General features: G+C 38.4%; 1 protein-coding gene across 1 annotated transcript; it reads left to right on the top strand.

Moving 5' to 3' along the window:
* The first annotated feature begins 14842 nt into the window (after positions 1 to 14842).
* Positions 14843 to 15710, top strand: LOC111603518 (RING-box protein 1-like). The gene is made up of 2 exons (XM_023321142.2): positions 14843 to 15205; positions 15271 to 15710. Exons 1-2 carry the CDS (start codon positions 14947 to 14949, stop codon positions 15489 to 15491), a joined length of 480 nt encoding a protein of 159 aa, XP_023176910.1. The 5' UTR covers positions 14843 to 14946; the 3' UTR covers positions 15492 to 15710.
* The last annotated feature ends 4061 nt before the right edge of the window (positions 15711 to 19771 follow it).

The following is a 19771-nucleotide window of genomic DNA, read 5'->3' as shown; positions in this document are numbered from 1 at the left end:
GTTAAATGTAAAGGGTAAGGGGCAGCTCTGTGTGCTGATTGAATGTCGATCAGGGTTTTCTGTTACCTAATAAAAATATTCAAAGTCTTTGTCAGGATCAACAGGCGAGGCGATGTTTATCGATTACGTCTTTTCGTTTGTAATTTCTTTTTTCCAGCTGTCTGTTCGTCTGTTGCTTCTTCCATCCGTCCCTCCGTCCGTTCCTCCATTCATCGGTCTCTTCGTCATTCACTCCATCCTTTGCTCCATCTCTCCATCTGTCCCTCTATCTGTCCCACCATCCGCCCGTTCCTCCATCTATCCCAAATTTTCGTCCCTCCTTCCCACCATTCGTCCTTCTATACGTCCCTCCATTCATCTGTCCCCAGCTCAACCCCTCCATCCGTCCCTCCATCCATCCCTTCGTCTATCGCTCTATCTATCTATCCGTCCTATCTATCCCTCTATCAGTACATTCATCTATTCATCGCTCCATCCCTTCGTCCTGTTATCTGTCCCTCCATCCATCCCTCGATCCGTCCCTCCATCCGCCCCTTCGTCTATCGCTCTATCTATCTATCCGTCCTTCTACTTATCCCTCTATCAGACTATCCATCCATCCGTCCCACCATTCATCTATTCATCCCTCTACCCTTCCCTCCATCCAGCACTCCTTTCATCCTTCCCTCTATCCACTCCTCCATCCGTCCCTCCGCCACAAGATTTGTCTGGTCATCCTTTCGTCTGCCAGTTTCTCATTCCTTCTGCCTATTCGCCTTTTCGTTTGCAATCCGTCTTATTTCTTCCCATTCATCCATTCAAGAGATCCTTCTTCTGTCAATCGCTTCTTCTGTTTCTCCCACTGTTCATCTCTCTCCGTGTGTACGTTCTTCCTGTGTGCCATTGAATAAATCGTTTTTCTTTGCGTCTTAAGTTATGTCTTTTAAAAACTTAAGAAATCAAATACTTAATTCTTAGCTCCCAAACCTCATTTGTGGCTTGTCCCATCTAAACATTTTTTGTACATCAAGGAGATGCTCATCATATTTCGAAATAAAGACTTCCAGGAACTAATTTCTTACCATTTTCTCACCTATTCAATTATAAATTCTTACATTTTCATTTGCTGCATTCGTGTTAAAGTTGATGTTTATGAATAACCGCAAATTTCCTGTCATTGCCTGTTCAGGTCATATACGTGTCATTTCACTAAATACATAATAACAACAATTGCAAAAACTGTCGTAGCTATATCTCATTCATACACTCTCTCTCGCTCTAGCTCTCTCTCCGTCTCACTCTCTGCTTCTGCTTATGTTCATATATTTGAAGGCACACAGCGGGACATGTTTCTGCCTGCTCGCATATAGAAAAGTCATGTTTTGCATCTTTTGGCAGCTGCCATATATCTTAGTACGGCACAAACAAGACTAACAAACATTTGGATACATAGTCAACTGCACGCACACACATACACACACACACGCCAATACACATGTCAGGGCACACACACATGACTACACACAGGTGGAAGAACATTGTCAGTGTATTAGTTCTGTGGCCAGCTCTAACGACAGCTACCAAAACAACAAAGATAGATAGAGAATGAGAGAGATAGAGAGAGATAAAGAGAGACAGAGTGTGTGAGAGATGAAGAGATGCAGATGAGCAACAAACAGGAGATTTTGGGGCAGCTGTGGACGGTTCCTTGGTATGCACAATTCATGTTGCACTTATACACCAAAGCTAGTTCCAACAACTGGTATGAAAAGGCCAGCAACCGACTGCATCATACTCGTTCAAGAGTTCAGTAGAAGGTCTTCAGGTCGTCAGCTACAAAAATTGTTTAGCCTAGCTCAAAGAGTACAAAAATATAAAGAGAGTACAAATTCCCAATGTGAAGCTCTCAGCTACTAAGCCATTAAGTCAAGTGCACAAAGCTAATATACTCTTCGCACGCCGTAAACGAGTATATCAACAACAGCAGGCGGCAGTTAGCTGGGCGAGGGAACGCAGACGTGAAGTGGCAACAACTAATAGCAAGGAAGCTGTGCCGCCAGCAGCGGTGGCAGCTAGCACCACAGCCACAGGCAGAGCCACAGCCGGGTTAATGGTAAAGGTGCTGCCCCACTCCCCTCCCCTCCCCTCCCCGTCCTTCTCACAGCCACTCATGCCCTTGCCATTCTTGTCTGATTTTTTAGGTATTTTTTTGCTGGCCAACATTTGAGCGCTCACGTGTGTTTGGCACGCATGTTGCAAGCGCTTATCGGCATCGTCGCTGCGCTCGAGGGCAATGGAGGAGGGAGCTGCTGGTTCGGGCAGGCAAATGCCACTGACAGCGACTTGGGCAAGTTGGTTGGGGTGTTGAGGCACTTGGTACTTACTGCACTTGGCTGTTAAGACGAAATGCCGTTAGCAACGAGTAAATTCGATTTTGCACTTGAGCCGCTTGCAGCTAATGCAGCCAACGACCTGCCACATCAGCCAAATGGCCACGCCCAAAGGCTAAACCCACTGTCCCTACTCTCTCTCTCTCTATCTGGCTCTGTCTCCCTTGCTCTGCTTTGCTCTTGCTGTCAAGTTGCAACGTTTTTATGCGCCGGCCGGCCAAGTGGAAGAAATTGCTGCGAAAAAATGCTGAAACTAAAACTAAGGACTAAAGCTAATGTGCTCTGCATATTTTCAACGAGGGCTGTTCAAATGATTGTAAATATTTTATGTTTGAACTGGAAAATTTTATAGATACTAAAAATATAAACATTGCAATAAATAAATATATAGCTAAGCAGACAGAAAGATATATACAGAAATAAGAGGAAAAGATAAAGGATGTTGTTTTTAGAGGGTGACACCTTTTAATTGACAACTCTGTCTTATTTGACAAGCCATTTAACAGTTTATAAATGGTTTTTGTGCAGTTTGCCTTGACTTTTTTTGTGAATAGGTTTACGCCAGAGCAACCCTTGCTTATTACAAAATTTGATTAAAGTCTCATTTATATATAAAGTGACATTTATCGTGCACTTCGTCCATTTTATGGCGTAAATAATGATGTAGCCCATTTTTGGTTATCGCATTTATAGAAAGTGTAGTATAACACAAGCTTTAGTCGATCAGTATCATTAGATCATTACATGCTTATCGAATTATTTTTTTGAGCTGGCAGAGTCAGTGCGCCAAATGTCTTCCAAAAACCTAGATGGTTATGAATGTTATTATTGTGAAAATTAGTGTTTCAGACTGCATGTTATACGCGGCAGCCATGGCAGCCTCTTAAATGTTAATGTACTGAAATGCTCCATTCAATAGAGCCGGTTTCATAGATATACACATCTGTTTAATTGTTTTATTCTGGCTTTTTTGTGTGCAACTTTAAAAACACCCGACTGAAAGGAGAAAATATAGAGCTAGATCAATAGCTGAATAGTTATAAAAGAGAGTTGTGTACAATAATAAATGTAGAAATTAAATTAGAAATTATTATTGCTAAATTACTAAATAAATCAATTATTGAATAAATCTATTCATGAATTGATAAATAGTTTCTAATGCAATTTTAGAAATATATTTTGATCAGCATTTAAAATGTTTTTAGTGGAATTATTAAGATTATATATATATATATATATATATATATATAAATAAATATATATATATATATTCTTTTTTTTTATATGTATATTTTTTGTTAAATGAAATTTATATATATTAAATATTAAGTAAATATAAAGTAATTTACATATATCAAGCACACCCTTCAAAACAATTTTACGCCTATATAAAATAAATTTGCTTATCTTTCAGAGATATTCAAACTCTACTTTCGAAACTCACTGGAACGCCCTCGCCCAGCTGTTGGTTAGTTTTGTGATATTTTGAGGGTTTGAGGCGTCGTCAGTCGCAAGTAAAAGCAATTTCAGGTACTCGACTGGAGGACGACAAACAATTTGCATATGCAATGCACGTGCGCATCTTCAATTTACAATTTGGAAGCGGCTAAATACGTATCTGTGCGATAGATCTATAAACCAATTTCCGCAGCTGAAGCAAAAACACATCCGATTTGTACTGCAAATGGTTGTAGTTGTTGTTGTTGTTGTCGCGTCTCGCTCAATTAACACTGTCCTATTTTTGGCGCATTTCCTTTTCATAGCATTCTGACGATGACGTTGCATAAATGTTTCCGCCATTTTGCAAAATATTATAGCACACAGAGAGAGAGAGAGAGAGAGAGAGAGAGACAGCTGCACGCAAATGTTTGCATGCGCTTTCATTAAGCCTTTATTTTAAATATTTATAAATAAAAAGCAACTATTTTGGACCAACTCTAACCAGTGCTCTACACACTCAACAATGGCAAATGGCGCCACAACTAGGACGATATCCTGTTTCCCATTGTATGCCACTTAAAGCGAGTCGCAGTTTTCGACTTCTGCAAGTGTGTGAGCCAGTGCGTGTGTGTGTGGTGGTGTGTGTCTCTGTGTGTGTGCGAACATTTGAGTAATAAACTCATTTCATATGCTGACTGCTTTTTCATTTCAAAACTTTTTTTGTAGCCAGTGTGTTTCTTGTTAGCCAAGCAAGCCGCATGATATACGAGTTCTCCAACTGTTATGTGCCTCCCTCTTTCATCCTTTCTCTTTCACAGTTTTGTTGTGCTGTGTAGTTTCTAGTTAACTATTTTAGTTGTTGTTGTTGCTGTTTTATTGGGTTGTTTTTGTTGGGTTCGTTGCTTGCGGATTAGTTGCAAAATTTTGGTTGAACTGCAGCAGTATAAAAACAAAATATTATTAAATATGCATAGGCGAGCCAACTGCAGCTCAGTTACCTGTTAAATGTGGGTGAAACTGGCTGTCAAATGCCTGACACAACGATAATGAAATTTGCACAGGCCACGTCAACATAGCGCCATTCCCTTCTCCATTGCTTCCTCTCTCTCTCTCTCTCTTTCTCTCTCTCTCTCTACTGCAGCTAAACACGTTGAGTGACATTTTAATAAAGTGCTCACTTGTTCAATTAAATGCCCTCCAGACGCGATTGCAACTGTGCCTCATAAGAATGCAAAAGAGACTCACACACAGTCAGTCAGTCAGTCAGACAGCCAGACAAAGAGACAGCTGCACCTAGGGCGAGAGATAGACAGTTAGTCAGTCAGTTAGTTAGTATGTTCGGTGCTCTGCATCTTTGCCTTTTGAATGTTGTTTGTCCCGAGCTGACAGCCAAAGGCTTTTAAGCTCTGCTCACACATTTCTCATATACAAATATAAATTGTCAAAAAATATATTTAATTAATATTTATAAAAAGAGTTAACATTTACTGCAGCTATTAAATAGACATCTATATTTCTGTAGTTGGCTGTATTGGCTGCCATTCTGGCGCAGCTAAGACACAGATTGAATTTTGTCAGCTAGACTTGAAGAGCTCGAGCTGAACTCGCTTGGATTACAAGCCAATAGCCAGACAGAGTTTGAGCAAAATATAGCCAATATAGCAGTGTATCCAGTACAGTTGATATGGTTCCAAGATGTTCGGTTATAGCAAGCAAGACTGTGCTACAAAGCTATTATCAGAAAAGTCAGCGAAGTCATGCGCAACTCCCTACATAATGAATTTTATATTTTTATATTTGGATCTAGAAGTTTTTGGTTTATAGCACACTTTTTGCATTTTTCCTTTCTAATCTAGCATATTATAATCATAATTTGCTTGTTCAGCTCAACTTTAAAGTTATTCATTCATTCATTATTCATTCCAGTTATTCATAGTTCAATTACGCACTCTAATTCAAGCACATATAAAACTTAGCTTCTTACAAAAATTAAAAAAAATTTTATTAAAAATTTTATAATTTAAATTAAATAAATATACTTATTATATTCGAAATAAGTTGAGGCAATAAAATATAGCTACACATATTATTAAGGCATTTGCCTTGCTGCATTGTGTGTGAGGGACTTGAAATAGTGAGAGCTGAGAAAATCATGTTCTAAGAGCCTCTTAGCGCACTCTCATCATGTTCTCCTTGCATATTTCTATAAAATCACTTTGAGTATTAAACTTTTAGCGATTGATTGTGTTGATTCTTGGGAAGCAACCTCCAGCTGCAGTTACATATAAACAAGTTAAATTGCTTGAGCTTGTATATGTAATCTGCTGCAGCAGTAAACATTGGCCTTCCATCAACTCTTGCTCAGCTTATTCTATTTCAGCTGTGGACCTTATTTCTTTAACATATGTAAATGGATTATTTTATACACTTATAAACATTTTTCATAAAATTATTTAAAGTTCAAAATAGCAAATAAAAGTGGGCATAGATTCAATGTTGGTCTGTCAACTCTTCTCTCTAGTCACTACTTTATCTTGATTTAGCATATAGAAATATACTTATATATATAATTATATAAATATATATATATGTAGAATCCATACATTATGTATATATATAAATATAATATATATAATATGTATATATTTTTGATGATTATCAACAGTCGTTCGTCTCCTTCTGTCAATATTGTTTTCCCATTTAATTCAATATTTTTTTATTGTAAAATATATTATTTAATATATATTGAATATATATCATAAAATTGTCATAGAGTCTATATATTGTGTTGATCAGCATTAAAGTCCATCGGCACGTTTCCTTTCTTTGTTTATTTTTAACATTTGTTTTTGTAGCTTTCATATATAAATTTAACAGCAGCATTTCCTTTTCTCTAACATATTAAAAATATATTATTTAATTTGTTGCATTTTATTGAATTATTTTGAGTTGGCTTCCGACTTTTTGCTGATGTTTATCGTTTGTGACACAGCAAAACTCAATTAACGCTAATTCAATTGGGGTTTTCTCTCTGTCCCCCTCCCTCTCTCTCTTTCACTGCGTGTGTGTGTGTGTGTGTTTGAGGGGCAAATTGAATCATTTAAGGTAAAGCTGCTTTATTATTTGCTTCTTCTGATTATTGTATTTATTTTTATTGTTGTGGAATTACTGAGCAAAAACTTTGGCAGCCATCAGAGCAGAGTCGAGCAGCATAGCACTTCAACTAAGTAAAGTGCAAAAGTTGGCTTAACAGAAAAGTTTGTCATGGGCTGCTGCAGCAAATAATAAAAATGAGCAGCAGTCGCATAAAGTGCAGCAAATGCAAAAACTTCTGCCACTCGCTGGACAGCGAGAGCACCAACTATAACAACAAGCTGTCATTGCTGCTCGTACTTGAGCTCGAGATCAAGATTGGAGTCCCAGCAGTCACAAAACTCGAGGCAATAAACAATAAAACACTAAATCAAGCGTGGCATCTCACTCACCCTATCTCTCTCTCTCTTTCTCTCTCTCTCTCTCTCTGTCACTATCTCCCTCTCGATTTGTGTGTTTGAGTCAACTATGAAAATTGGCACATCAAACGTTTTAAGCGCAACTCGTTTATCTCCGGATAGGGAGGTAAGCGATACGCCTGCATTATCCAGGCGACAAGCAATTGAATCGCATTACAAGCCAAATAAATTTCACAACCCCTCGAGCTGCCAGCTACGAGCTCGAGCTCATCGAACAGCTGCTTCTTGCAGCAGCAGCAGCTCTCACTCTCACTTATAGCATATCAATTTGCCTATGTAGCACACACATTGTATTCCTTTTACCTGCACGTTACGGTTAGCTGTCTATAGAGTTAAGGTAAACAGCTTCAATTATGTATGCCGCAAGATTTACTGTAACTAGAGCAGAGCAGTGCAGCACGAGCATAGTTGAGCAGTGTAAACAAAATTTATAAGCAGACAAAATATCTTATTTATAAATAGATTTTTATCTTTGAATTCTAGTTGATATACTTATGATAATGAGCAAAAGATTTGGCGTCAGAGAGGTCTGAGTTGAGAGTACTTTGAAAGAGAGCAGAAGAAAGAAGCAGAGAAGGGCGTAGAATCGCCCACAGATCTCGTTTAGAGTTTGAGTATAGCTGAAATATTTGGAAAAGTATTGCAGAGCTTATTGAACTCAGGATAGACTGGCAGCATTTTCAAACTAGCTTGCAGCTAATCTGCCTACCAGCAGCAATAGGCGAAGTCTTATAAAAAATACAGCCTCTGAAGCACTGAGCTACTTAAAGAACTTGAAATATTGTGGGATTAGATTTAAGATATATATGCTAACTTAGAGACCCACTTTATTAAAGCTAAATACGCCATGGAGACTAGGACAATAAATGGGATCATTGATAGATATATGATATAATAAATATATATAAAGCAGACTCAACTCTAATAATATTTCTCTATATTTCTTTAAGGTTGCCTTTGGATGAGTCTGGCTCAGATTAAATTTTCTATTCTCTATGCCCACTTTATTGGTCATACAATATGATTGCTAATGTCCCTATTAGGCTAACAGTGCTCTTCCTCATTTACTGCTTCCTTTTATATAACACTCATCACTTCACTCTGAAAGAGCTCTTGGCGATTTGGCGCAGAAAGCAGTTTCGAAAACGCCCACAGCATTTCGCAGTGTCATCAAAGAAGGAGCAGTGAGCTTTGAGGATTTAAGCAGCAGTAGAACACTAAGTCAGGCATTTTATGCGCACAAGAGTTGAGCTTCGTGGCAGTCGTGAAGTTCTGTAGCAACTTTGTTGGCTGCCTACTTTGCGGCGCACATATTCTAATCACTCGAGTCACGCAAATGTCAATGTTGCTGTCAAAGTGTCAATGAAATGTTCAATGAAAATAAAACGAGCAACCAGAAGGCTCTGCTATAGCGACTTGTGGAAAGCTCGAAACTTTGTCGAACTTTGAGTCATACAGCTGACGGCGTTTGTTATTGAAAATGTGGCTTATATATGGAAATGCCGTGGCGAAATGTATCCGTCTCACTCTGCCTCACCCTGTGTCCCCTCTCTCTCTCTCTCTTTAGCTTTATTTTTACTCGTTTTCGTATTTGTTTTATTAATAAGGCGCAAGACAAGTGCTGCGATGTCGCAGTCTTTCCGTCTCTCTCTCTATATATTTCTCTCTCTCTCTTTGTATCTATGTGTGTGCGTGCGGAAGTGCTTTGTCGTGTGCCAGTTTATTTTCTATTCAGTTTTTTGCTTCGCTTGACTCTCAATTAAATTTTATGGGCAACGCCGAGCCTTTAGGCCTCCCAACTATGGGCAACAAAAATTAATAGAGCAAAAAAATGCGAAACTCTATTTAACTACGGCTGGGCAATTGTTCAAGAGGTTTGCCAAGTTGATAATGTGAAACACTTAAAACCAGTTTTTCCTTTTAAGAAATATATTTTCTCGTGTCTCGCCAGAAACTCAGAGATATTGCACAGAAACTATTAGTGGTTCTTTTAGGACTTACTAAAATAGAGAAAGGAAATTTATATATAAAGAAGGTAATATTACAGAGTACTGGCTAGTCGATCATGAGCAGGATCAGATTTTCACTTGTATTGCATGTATTTCACTTGACATTGATAACAAATTATTTATTAAATATGTTTCTAGAGAGACCAACTTCCATTACAGAGTATCTGCTAGTCCATCATCAAGTGTTGCTCAGCAATTCAGTTCTTTAATTGACATACATGCTTGTAGACGTAATTTGATATTAATACCCTACATAGATCGTTCTTCATATTCGATTGCCTATTGCAGGGTATCTGCTAGTCGACCATCAAGAAATTCAGATCTTCAATTTGGACTATCGTAGCATGCATTGCACTTGACTTTCATATATATTTTGGTATTATATGTTTCCCGCACTGTAGAGAGACCAGCTGTAATTACAGAGTATCTAATAGTTGATCATCAAGTGTAACTCAGCGATTCAGCTAATGAATATAAAAATTGAAGAGAAATATATTTCGTATAAGTTGTTTACTCTCAATAACTTCTTCAAATGCGACTTCTTTTTACAGAGTATCTCCTAGTCTATCATCATAAAGTGCCTAGCTTTAACGTTAACTATAATTTTATGTATTTAAAATGAAATTGATATAAAATTACATACTAAATAAGTTTCTCGCACTCTGGAGAGTCCAACTACTATTACAGAGTATCTGCTAGTCGATCTACTACAGCTAAGACTCCACAGCTTACAAATTTGACTTGTTTGCCACTAGCTTATGTTAATTGTTCGGCAGACACACACAATGACAGCTCTGCACTTCCGCACTTTATGGCCCCCATCATTGAATAACCTGTGCATGTCTGGAGGACGCACACACACGAGCGAGCTAAGCGCTCGGGGAAACTCTCGATGGGAATGTGCCACAATTTGCAGCCAAGATTTGACGCCTGATCAATAATATTGACAGAGCTGCCGAACAGAGGCAGAGGGTGTAAATAAAATTTGCATGCAGCTCAGCAGGTAGAATGATGGCGAAATTGAAGCAATACAAGCTGCAGCCAGAGATGATATAGTCATGGATATATACATCAAAGACTAAACGCACACACATATGCATATATAAAGAAGTGTGTGTGTGTGTGTGTGTGTGTGTTTGGCTGCTGGGTTGACTGGCTGCAGTGTTTGGCAAATTTTGGGTAAAATATATTCGAGCGCACGTAGGAAATTACAAGCGGATGTAAATACATCAATTCCAAATGAAGAGCATGTGCACTCAATTCCACAAAACGGGCGTAATGGTGGGCGTGGCATAGTCAAAGGCGCTGACTGCGTGACAAACAGTCAACCAAATCAAATAGTTCAATAAGCCCAAACAATTTAATATGCGTGGACAGCGTGCGCAATGCAAGCCAACAGCAACTTTGACATGCAATTCAGATCAACTGCACGTGTGTGTAACTGTGCATATGTGTGTGTGTGTGTGTGTGTATGTGTGTGTGTGTCCAGCATCGATTGCAATTAATTGTAAATGTCTGGCAGAGAAAATTAACACATTGGATGCTCGTAAAATAAATTGAAGCCAATCGACACTGAGCCGCCGGGCAACTTGGCAACGAATTTGCATGCCAAGTACTCATGCCATCTCTCTCTCTCTCTCTCTTTCTGCACCTCTCTCCCTCTCTCTCTCTCTGTGCAAGTTGTCAGAATCGCTTTGGTTGCCATTTGAAATGTTTTGTTGCTAGAATTATGAATGTTTTGAGATAGAATGTTGCCAAGGCGTCAAGTCATCTGGCATTTTGAATACTAACTGACTGAGAGTGTGTAGTATGTAAGCTAAAAGGAATTAACTTAGGTAACTCGTCTATACAAAAATAAAAGCACTCAGACTTAAACACACACAAATTAACAGCGTATCGCTTCATAATATGAAATTGGTCATTGAACAAATTTTTAAACACTTTTATGACAATCAAATCGAAATGTACACACAGATTCTGCTTGCTATGCTGATCGTGAATATATATACTTTATGGGCTCTCCCACGCCTCCTTCTGCCTTTTACATATATTTTAACATTATATGCTAATATCGCATTTATAATGAGATCAGTGTATAGCAACATATTTGTTTCACATACATATATGAAGTATATATGTATAGCATATATATAATCCCGATCACGATGACAAGTTGTGTGTATATAGCAAGCTCTGTCTCTGCGCCTTTTCTTCAGCTTATAACATAATTCAAAATAAGTGTAAATTCTCACTCAAAAGGTGCTCAGCAGCTCTGCTGGCGTTGACTTTTGAGTGACTTTTGGGTATAAAAGGGCGCAGCAGCTGCGTGGGCGATCAGTCAAGGGCCAGACCTGGACTGGGTCAGTCGCTGTGCAGTGCAAGTGGTAAATAAATTTAAGTTTTTTTTTTGTTAAATTGTTTCAGTTTAATAATTTGTATTAGTTTAAATAAATATATTTAAGACTTTTTTGTTAATAAATAATTAAATATATATTTAAGTTTTTCTTGTTATTGAACATTGTCTAATTGTTTAAAATACATTTAATTGTTTAAATGTTAAAAATATATAATGTGTAGTATTTTAACTAGTTTTAATTATTATTAAACACAAATTGTTATTATAATAATGAAGTTCGTCATAATGATCATTAACGAAAATGATCATTAAGAATAATGCTCATTTATGTACATGATAATTACTGGTAATTATCATTAACGATAATGATCATTAGCAATATGATTAAGTTTGTTCTCTTTAAAATTTTGCCTTGTTCTCTTTGAAATTTGTAATTACTAAACTTAAATAATATTTAAGAGCATCTTATTTTATTTAACTCTCTTTTGTGATATGGTTAGATTATTGCAAAGTGTGTGAAGTATTTGTCATATGCAATCTAATCTCTTAATTTTCACTTTATAAAATTTCGTTAGTATTGCCTCGCTATATATTCAACAACCTTCTCATTTCAGTAATATCATAATTTACACACAGCATGGACTCTGTCAGGCTATCTTCTGTCCGTTACATGCATTCATGGGATGTGGCACGCCTCCTTTTGTCAGCTACACACATTTAGACAAAAAACAAATTTGAATTACAGTTTTCAATGGGTACAGGGCATAAAAAAGCTAAAATAATATAAACTTAATAACTTATATGCAAATATGATGCAATTTGATATATTTAAATAAAAAAACATATCTGATTACAATATATATTTAGTAAAAAGTCCACAACAGAATTTGTCGTAAAAAATGGCTTTGAAAAAGTTCCAATAAAGTAAAGCAAATTGTAATGTGATTATTGTTCAAAGGAACTTATTTTACACAAAGAACTCATAAAAAATAATTAAAAAATAAAATATGAATAAACAAATTTTAGATAACTTTAATTAATAATAAAATATTGTGCACAAAATGAAATTCAAATTAACTGCAATCTGTGCGCTGAACAGCTGCAATGACCAGTTGCCTCTGTTTATTAAATATTTGCTAAGCATTTTCTACATTTCATACTAAGTATTTAGGTGCAAAATTATGTGCAGTGGACTTAATGCGTACGCAGCAAACACACACACATTCGCAAGTCATATAAAATAATGGTGAAAAAATATCAATTAAATGCAAGAAAAATAACGCGTAGCATTTTAATTACGACGGCAAATTAATTACGGAAATTGTTGTGGATCGAGAGCGAGAGAGAGGGAGAGGGAAGCAGGATGCGCGTGGTAATCACATGCTTAAGTGTGAGCGTGAAGCTCGCCAAAAAAGTTGAGAGAGGAGTTGACTTATTTGCACTTATTTATTCATTTAGATGGCAATTAAAGCGTACGAAAATTAAACAGAAAACCATTTGGCTGCATTTCAAGCAGAATAAAATAACACAAACTTTAATTTGTATGAGCGTCTGCCGGCGCAATTTTTATTTATTATTTTGCTTTAGTTTTTCCATTTCTTTTTTTTTTGTGTTTTAGTTTGAGCAGAGCTTTTAAATCAAACTGGCAGCCAGGCGACTGGCTATGCAGCAGCCATAAGTGCATAGCAGAGCGGAAACGCAGGTTCCCGCTAAACGGGTGGCAGGGAGTGAGGGGAAGCTGACTGTGGGCTGACTTGGGTCGGCTGGTCCATTCCATTGCCAGCTAAATAAATAAAAAGTGAATTTTTAATTAAAAGTTAAGTGGCAACTCATTTAAATTAATGTTGACTCAAGCGTCATAGCAAAACATTTGGCGAGCGAAGCCGAACAGAGAGCGCAAAAAAAAGAGGAAGAAAAGTGCACTGAATCTCGTGGAATGAGGGGGCAGGGGGGGGTGTGGGGTGGGGTGCAGCGAGTGGGTAACAACCCTAAATAAGCATAATGCACTGCAGCAGGACCTTGACTAGAAGACTGGAAGCTGCGTAATGGAGCCATACATAGATGCTGCACTAAATTGCTCGTCACGTAATTAGAGCGCCATCTAGTGTTTGGAAGGCGAAGAATATGATGCCGGAGTATGAACGCGCACTTGAACGGAGCAGTCCAACCTAATCCGACCGTAATGAGAGTCCACGAAATGAAGAGTAAAGTGTCGAGTGAAGACTTAACTAGTGAAAGAAAGATGCAGAGGAAGGCAGAACACAAGAGCGGAAGAAACTGATAGCAATTGGTGAAGGATCAGCAGAGTGAGTGATGGAATCTAGGAAGAGAGTAAAAAATGGGGGCAATGAGCAAAGCAATGACAAATGTGGGTAAATGTATCATTGAATGAGAAGATCAGGTGAATAGAATAAGCTTAAGCGACAAGTGAAACAATTGTAAGAGACAAGTAAACTCAATACAATGAAACTAGAAAATGAATGTAATACTAAGCCAATTACTAAAAAGTAACGGGCAAAATACATTGAAGGAAAGTAAGAGAAATATTAAGGGAAATGCAAGAGGATGCAATGTCTACTGCTCAAGCGACGAGTAGCGTATGAGCGAGGGTTAAAGCTAGTAGTTGGAACATAAGTATAATTCTACTAGCAAATGGGCCAATGGAGTTTCTTCTCCAACTTGAGATGCCTTCTTTATGGAGGGCACAAAAGTAAAACACAATTTGTAACCTTTGGTTACAGTTTCTACTGCTTAAGCTGGCACAAGTGGAGAGCATAATGAGAGTGCACAAATATGCTTAGAAATTTATAATGCAATCAAATGCCTTAACTAGTTATCAGAATGTAAATGGAACAAGTAGAGGTAAGAGAAAGATACAAAGAAAGTTATGAAAACTGCAAGAGCAAAGAGTGAAAGGAAAAGGAAAGAAAGAAAAGAGTTTCATAAGAGAAACGAGTTATGAAGTACACTTCACGATTAACAAATTCAACGAGTTAAACATATCGAATGAAGAGAGCATGTGCAAGACGTAAGGAGTTAATTTTATTATATACTCAAATAGCAAACCAAAAGAACCATAGTAAATAGAAACGTCTCTTGCTTAAGCAAATAAACGTTGAATCATCTAATAAATAGGGTACTCAAGTGACACGAGCAGTAAGCCAACACAGTAGTCTCTAGAATTTGTGTAAATTCCTAAGTTAGATAAACAATAGGAATTGATTAGTTAATATCGTAGGCAACTAAACAAAATTATATTAATGGAAGACACGAGCGAATCGAGTTGCTCGGCACTCCACACAGAAACAACAACAGAGACGGACAGTGATGCACAGAAGCAGCAGCAGCAGCAACAACAGCAGGCGGCCCGGGCAAATGCATTGAAGGGCGACCACGGCGAGGGGGAGGAGGAGGACGAGGAGGAGCCCGAGGAGAAGCCCATGTGCAGTGCCGACTGCCAGAAGACAAAGAAACGATTTACTGTCAAGAAATGGAATGCGGTTGCTATGTGGGCATGGGGTAAGCCATAAGTAGCTCGAAGATGATTATTAAACAATATCCGGCTGCCCGTTGCCTGCTCCCAGATATTGCCGTGGACACTTGCGCCATTTGCCGCAATTCGATAATGGATCTGTGCATCGAATGCCAAGCGGATCCCAATCAGAATTCCTTCGAGGAATGCACCGTGGCCTGGGGTGTTTGCAACCATGCCTACCACTTTCATTGCATATCGCGTTGGCTCAAATCGCGCTCCGTCTGCCCGCTGGACAATCGCGAGTGGGAGTTCCAGAAGCTGGGCCGCTAGCTGCAAGACGAACTTGTAATACGAAATCGTTGAACGCTGACTCAACGTCTTGAACTTTATCATTATTTTGTGTGTTAATTATGCATCCTTTCGACAACTGGCGCAGGAGGCGTGGCTGCGGCCAATTATCATTTTTGTGTGCGTTGGCAACTTTTGCCGGCACTTAATAAACGAGGCCAGAAGCCGGTTCCGTCTGCTGTGCAACTCAAAACTTTATCCGCAGATTCTTGGACGAGGTGGATTATCAATTTTGCAGCTCGCTTTTTGCAAATTGCCAACCTTTGAACTTTCCGCAGTAAGTTCTAGGCCGCTCTTGCACTTAGCGACGTGAATTCTTCGAACAGGGCTGCGAAACTAGCCTTTTTTAGAGATAGATTTAAATGGCAAAGTAGGGCGTGCGAAAGCATTTATTTAGAATTTTAGCTCGAAGTTGGCGAGGTCAATAACAAAAAATATATATATTCGTATTAGTTTGTTTGTCCGATAGCTTGTACGTCTGACCGTTCGGTCGTCTGTGTGACAATTGTTCCAGCCTTCCATCTGGCCATCCCTTTGACGATCATCCGTTTAACCACTGTCTGACTAATCATCCGTCCGACCCTCTCAGTTTTTGATCTTCCGTCCGGTTACCCTTTCGTCCGACTCTCTGACTATCTGTCTGACCATCTTTCTAGGCATCTTTCCGTCTAACCGTTGCCTATCTGTCCGACCATCTTTTTCTATATGAACGCATTCATCTGAAGTTTCTCCTAAAATACATGTTGACCAATTTTATTTAAAATTATCAGTAACTGATTTCGATCTGCATAAAGTCGATTAAAATTTAATCAAATTTACTCTCAACTGAAATATTTCAGCATGAAGCTGAGTTCCATATGAATCAGGCAAGAAAACTCATTCAGTTTCATTTAATATTTGTTTAATAAAGAAAAACTTTTAAATCTCGTTTTTTTTTGTTCAATTTTAGCTGTTGAGATTCACTCTATGGGTTAGTTAGCCGACAGCACTGTGCGAGAGTTTTCGATTAATAAGGAGCCCATTGATTTTAGGCAGTGCCTCGATTTTCGTCTCAGCTGTCAATTAGCTGTGCGTTGTAAACACGGTGCATAATTAAATAGAATTACAGTTTAATTGTTGGCCAAGATATATCAACACACGCGCCCGCATCTTGATTGTTTGCCTGTCGTCTGCTCACCCACACACACACACACCCACACACACAGACAGCCAGGCGGAAGCACAACAAATTGGCAGCTTTCCATTCAACTTGTCCAAAACTTGTCTATTTACCGTAGCTCCTGCCCTTGGCCACGCCTCCCTCGTTGCTTCTTTTAATTTTTTGCACGAAAATTAAGTTTGTTTTCCATTAAGTTAAATAATTACAAAATTATCCACCACTCAAAGGCTTTGGCCGTAACGAAAGCTGCGCGTTGGTTGGGTGAATGTGCGTGCATGTGGGAGTGTCTGTATGTGTGTGTGTGTGTGTCTGAGTATCTGTGTGCGTGTTTATTTTGCTGGAGTGGCATAGCTGCTGCGACGACACTTAGAACACTGCCGAACCGGAGCGGCAGCTGCACTTTTCCGTGTAACTGACAATGATAGCTCTGCCTGCTTGACTGACTCATTATCTAACCAGGGTTGCCAAGGCATCAAAAGGGGCATTTGAAAATGAAAAGGTGGGAAAATATTCATTGAAGAAGTACAGAAATTTACGTATAAAGCAACAAGAGAGAAGAGAAGAAGAGCAGCTCCATAAGCGTCAACTAAAGCGATCGATGCTGTGTGTTACAACTCCTTCAAATTATTTTATAAAACTTGTGTCTATGGAGCACAAGTGTTTTTCTATTGATCGTAAATTCCCCATTGCTCTCTCGCAGCCCACTTGACGGCGTCAGGAGATGAACGTCAATATCAAGCTCCAAGACTATCTTTTATTTAAATATCTATATAAAAGAGAGTGAGTTTATATTGCTTAAATATTTATATGAGAAAGTATAGATTGGGTATATAGCATAGCTGCAATGCAAATTAAAAAGTGATTCGTATCATAGTGTTGCAGAGCAAAGAGTTGGAGAATTTGAGTTTAACATTGATAAAAATCTAAATTTACATATAAAACTATTTTACTATTAAGTATTAAATATTTAGATATTTCAAAACTATTTATATTCACATATATGAATTCTATAAAAATATATTTAAATAGTTTTGCCACATGCAAATTTTATATTTTATCTTCAATATTGATTTGATTTAGTTTTAATTTTTTTTTAAATTTTTGCACTTTTCTACAAATTCATTTTTTAACATAACAAATTATAGAAAACTTAAAATTTTTTTAAAAATTTCGAACCAAATTTGCTTTAACATTTTCATAATGTATGGGCCTCTTCCAAAAGCACTTTATTCAGCCAAGTCCCTTAGATTAATACCAATATTCAGGGAAACCTTAAAGTCGAAATAGTTTCTCGCTTAAGCTTAAGTTCTGTGTAGCCCTGGCTAGCACGGCTGTTGGGTCTGGGTGAAAGTTTTGCTTTAGCGCTGTTTCATTCATTCTTTTTTTTTTTTTTTTTGGCCTGAACCAAGGCTCATTATCTTTTCATTCGTTTTTCGTTTACTTTTATTTTTGGTACTTTTCCTGCATTTGTCTGCGCGCTGCTCGGCGTTTTTCTTTTCTTTAACGCTTCGCTAATCAAATTCAACATTTTTCCGTTTTAATTTGACAATTCGAAAACAGGCCAGCCGAGGCAGGGGCGCTGTGTGAGAGCCAACAACAGCTGTGCGTTGTCAATTGGAAAATGATAAAGTGACGCGGCGAATAATGAAAATGGAAATTGGCATAGGAAGTGAAACTGATAACTGCGAAATGGCGAAATGGCGTTGACAGGCCCACGGGTGGTGCTGTTGCAGCAGTCTAAGCGAGTGTTAAGCTTTGTTCTTAGTTTTCAACCAGCCACCCCAACCCCAGCGATTGCCTTAGAAGGCGACCTGCAGTGCAGCTGCTGCGCTAAATGCATTACAATTAGCGCAAATTATCCGTGTCCAGTTGCAGCAATTGTCTTCAGTTGTTGGCCGTGGCAACTTGATTGAATTTAGTTGCCGAGCGCGTGACTAGCGACCAGCGACGTGCTGGGTATGCCATATTAACTGTACTACATGGCGTATTAGTCATCTGACATATTAAGTATACGCCATGCGAAATGCATTCGGGCGTCTTAATTGCCAAAAGTGTGCCCATTATTTGACTTTATTTTCAAAACTTATTTTAAAAATATTTTAAATTTTTATAGAAGTCTGTGTAGTAAATGATATTAAGTATACGCCATGTGTTTTGATTTGGCAATACTTAAGGGACTTTTTTTGGCGGCTACTTCAAGTCTTATTTCAAAATCTGACACAAATATGCTCTCTTTGATGTGATAACTAGACATAATTCGTATGAAAGTGTCTGAGCTATATTGCATATTAAGCATACGCCATATTACAACCCTTGTCAAACTGCGCTTTGGTTGGCTATTTGCCAGACAGTTTTTGGTCTTTTTTTCGGCAATTTAAAGTTGAATTTTGTAGCATATCTTGTTTTAATTATTACAAACCGTTTTTTGCAACTTTCATAATTTATGCATGGCTCTGACGGCCTTTCATATGTGTCCCACTTCGCCCCTTTCACATTGAGGCAGTCAAGCGAGCGCTTAGCTCACTTATCAGCTGCCTTGCAGGCGACTGTTAGACTTGCAGCGGGACTGTTAGATGTCAATATAATTTAGGCAAATGTATGCAACTTTCTATATAGATATAGAGACGGCAGCGCCCACTCTCCACCACTGTCGCCCTCTCGCATTCTCCTCCTGTGTGTGACACATTTAACTTTAGCAATTTTTAATCATAAAACTTTGCCGGGTTGTTCGGCTCGATCTCGTCGCGTCTGTGCCTCGGCATTTGCATATTTCTAATTCCAAAGTTGTAATTAGTATAATTTTACAGCTCTAATTGGATGATGATTTGCGCAACTTCATTCAGTCAGACGCCTCGCACTGGAAGGCCAGGCCGTAACCTTCATTTAGTTGCCAGCCAGCTACCAAAAGTGAAAGTCATTAACATAAGCTTGTTATTAAGGGGTCCCCACGTGTCTCCGCACATATGCACCAGCTGCAGCCTTATCATCAAGTCAGACGTCTAGCTAGCTGGGCTTAGGCCGTAAAATGCTCAAGGCTCAAGGCTGGCACACATATGGCTGATGCCTTGAGAGGCTTAAGGCAAAAGTGAGCCTAGCACATTCC

This window comes from Drosophila hydei, unplaced genomic scaffold, assembly GCF_003285905.1.
Source record: "Drosophila hydei strain 15085-1641.00,03,60 unplaced genomic scaffold, DhydRS2 tig00000172-arrow-pilon, whole genome shotgun sequence".
In the NCBI taxonomy this organism is placed as follows: Eukaryota; Metazoa; Arthropoda; class Insecta; order Diptera; family Drosophilidae; genus Drosophila; species Drosophila hydei.
The sequence above is the reverse complement of the archived record's forward strand: the minus strand, read 5'-3'. Positions and strand labels throughout refer to the sequence as shown.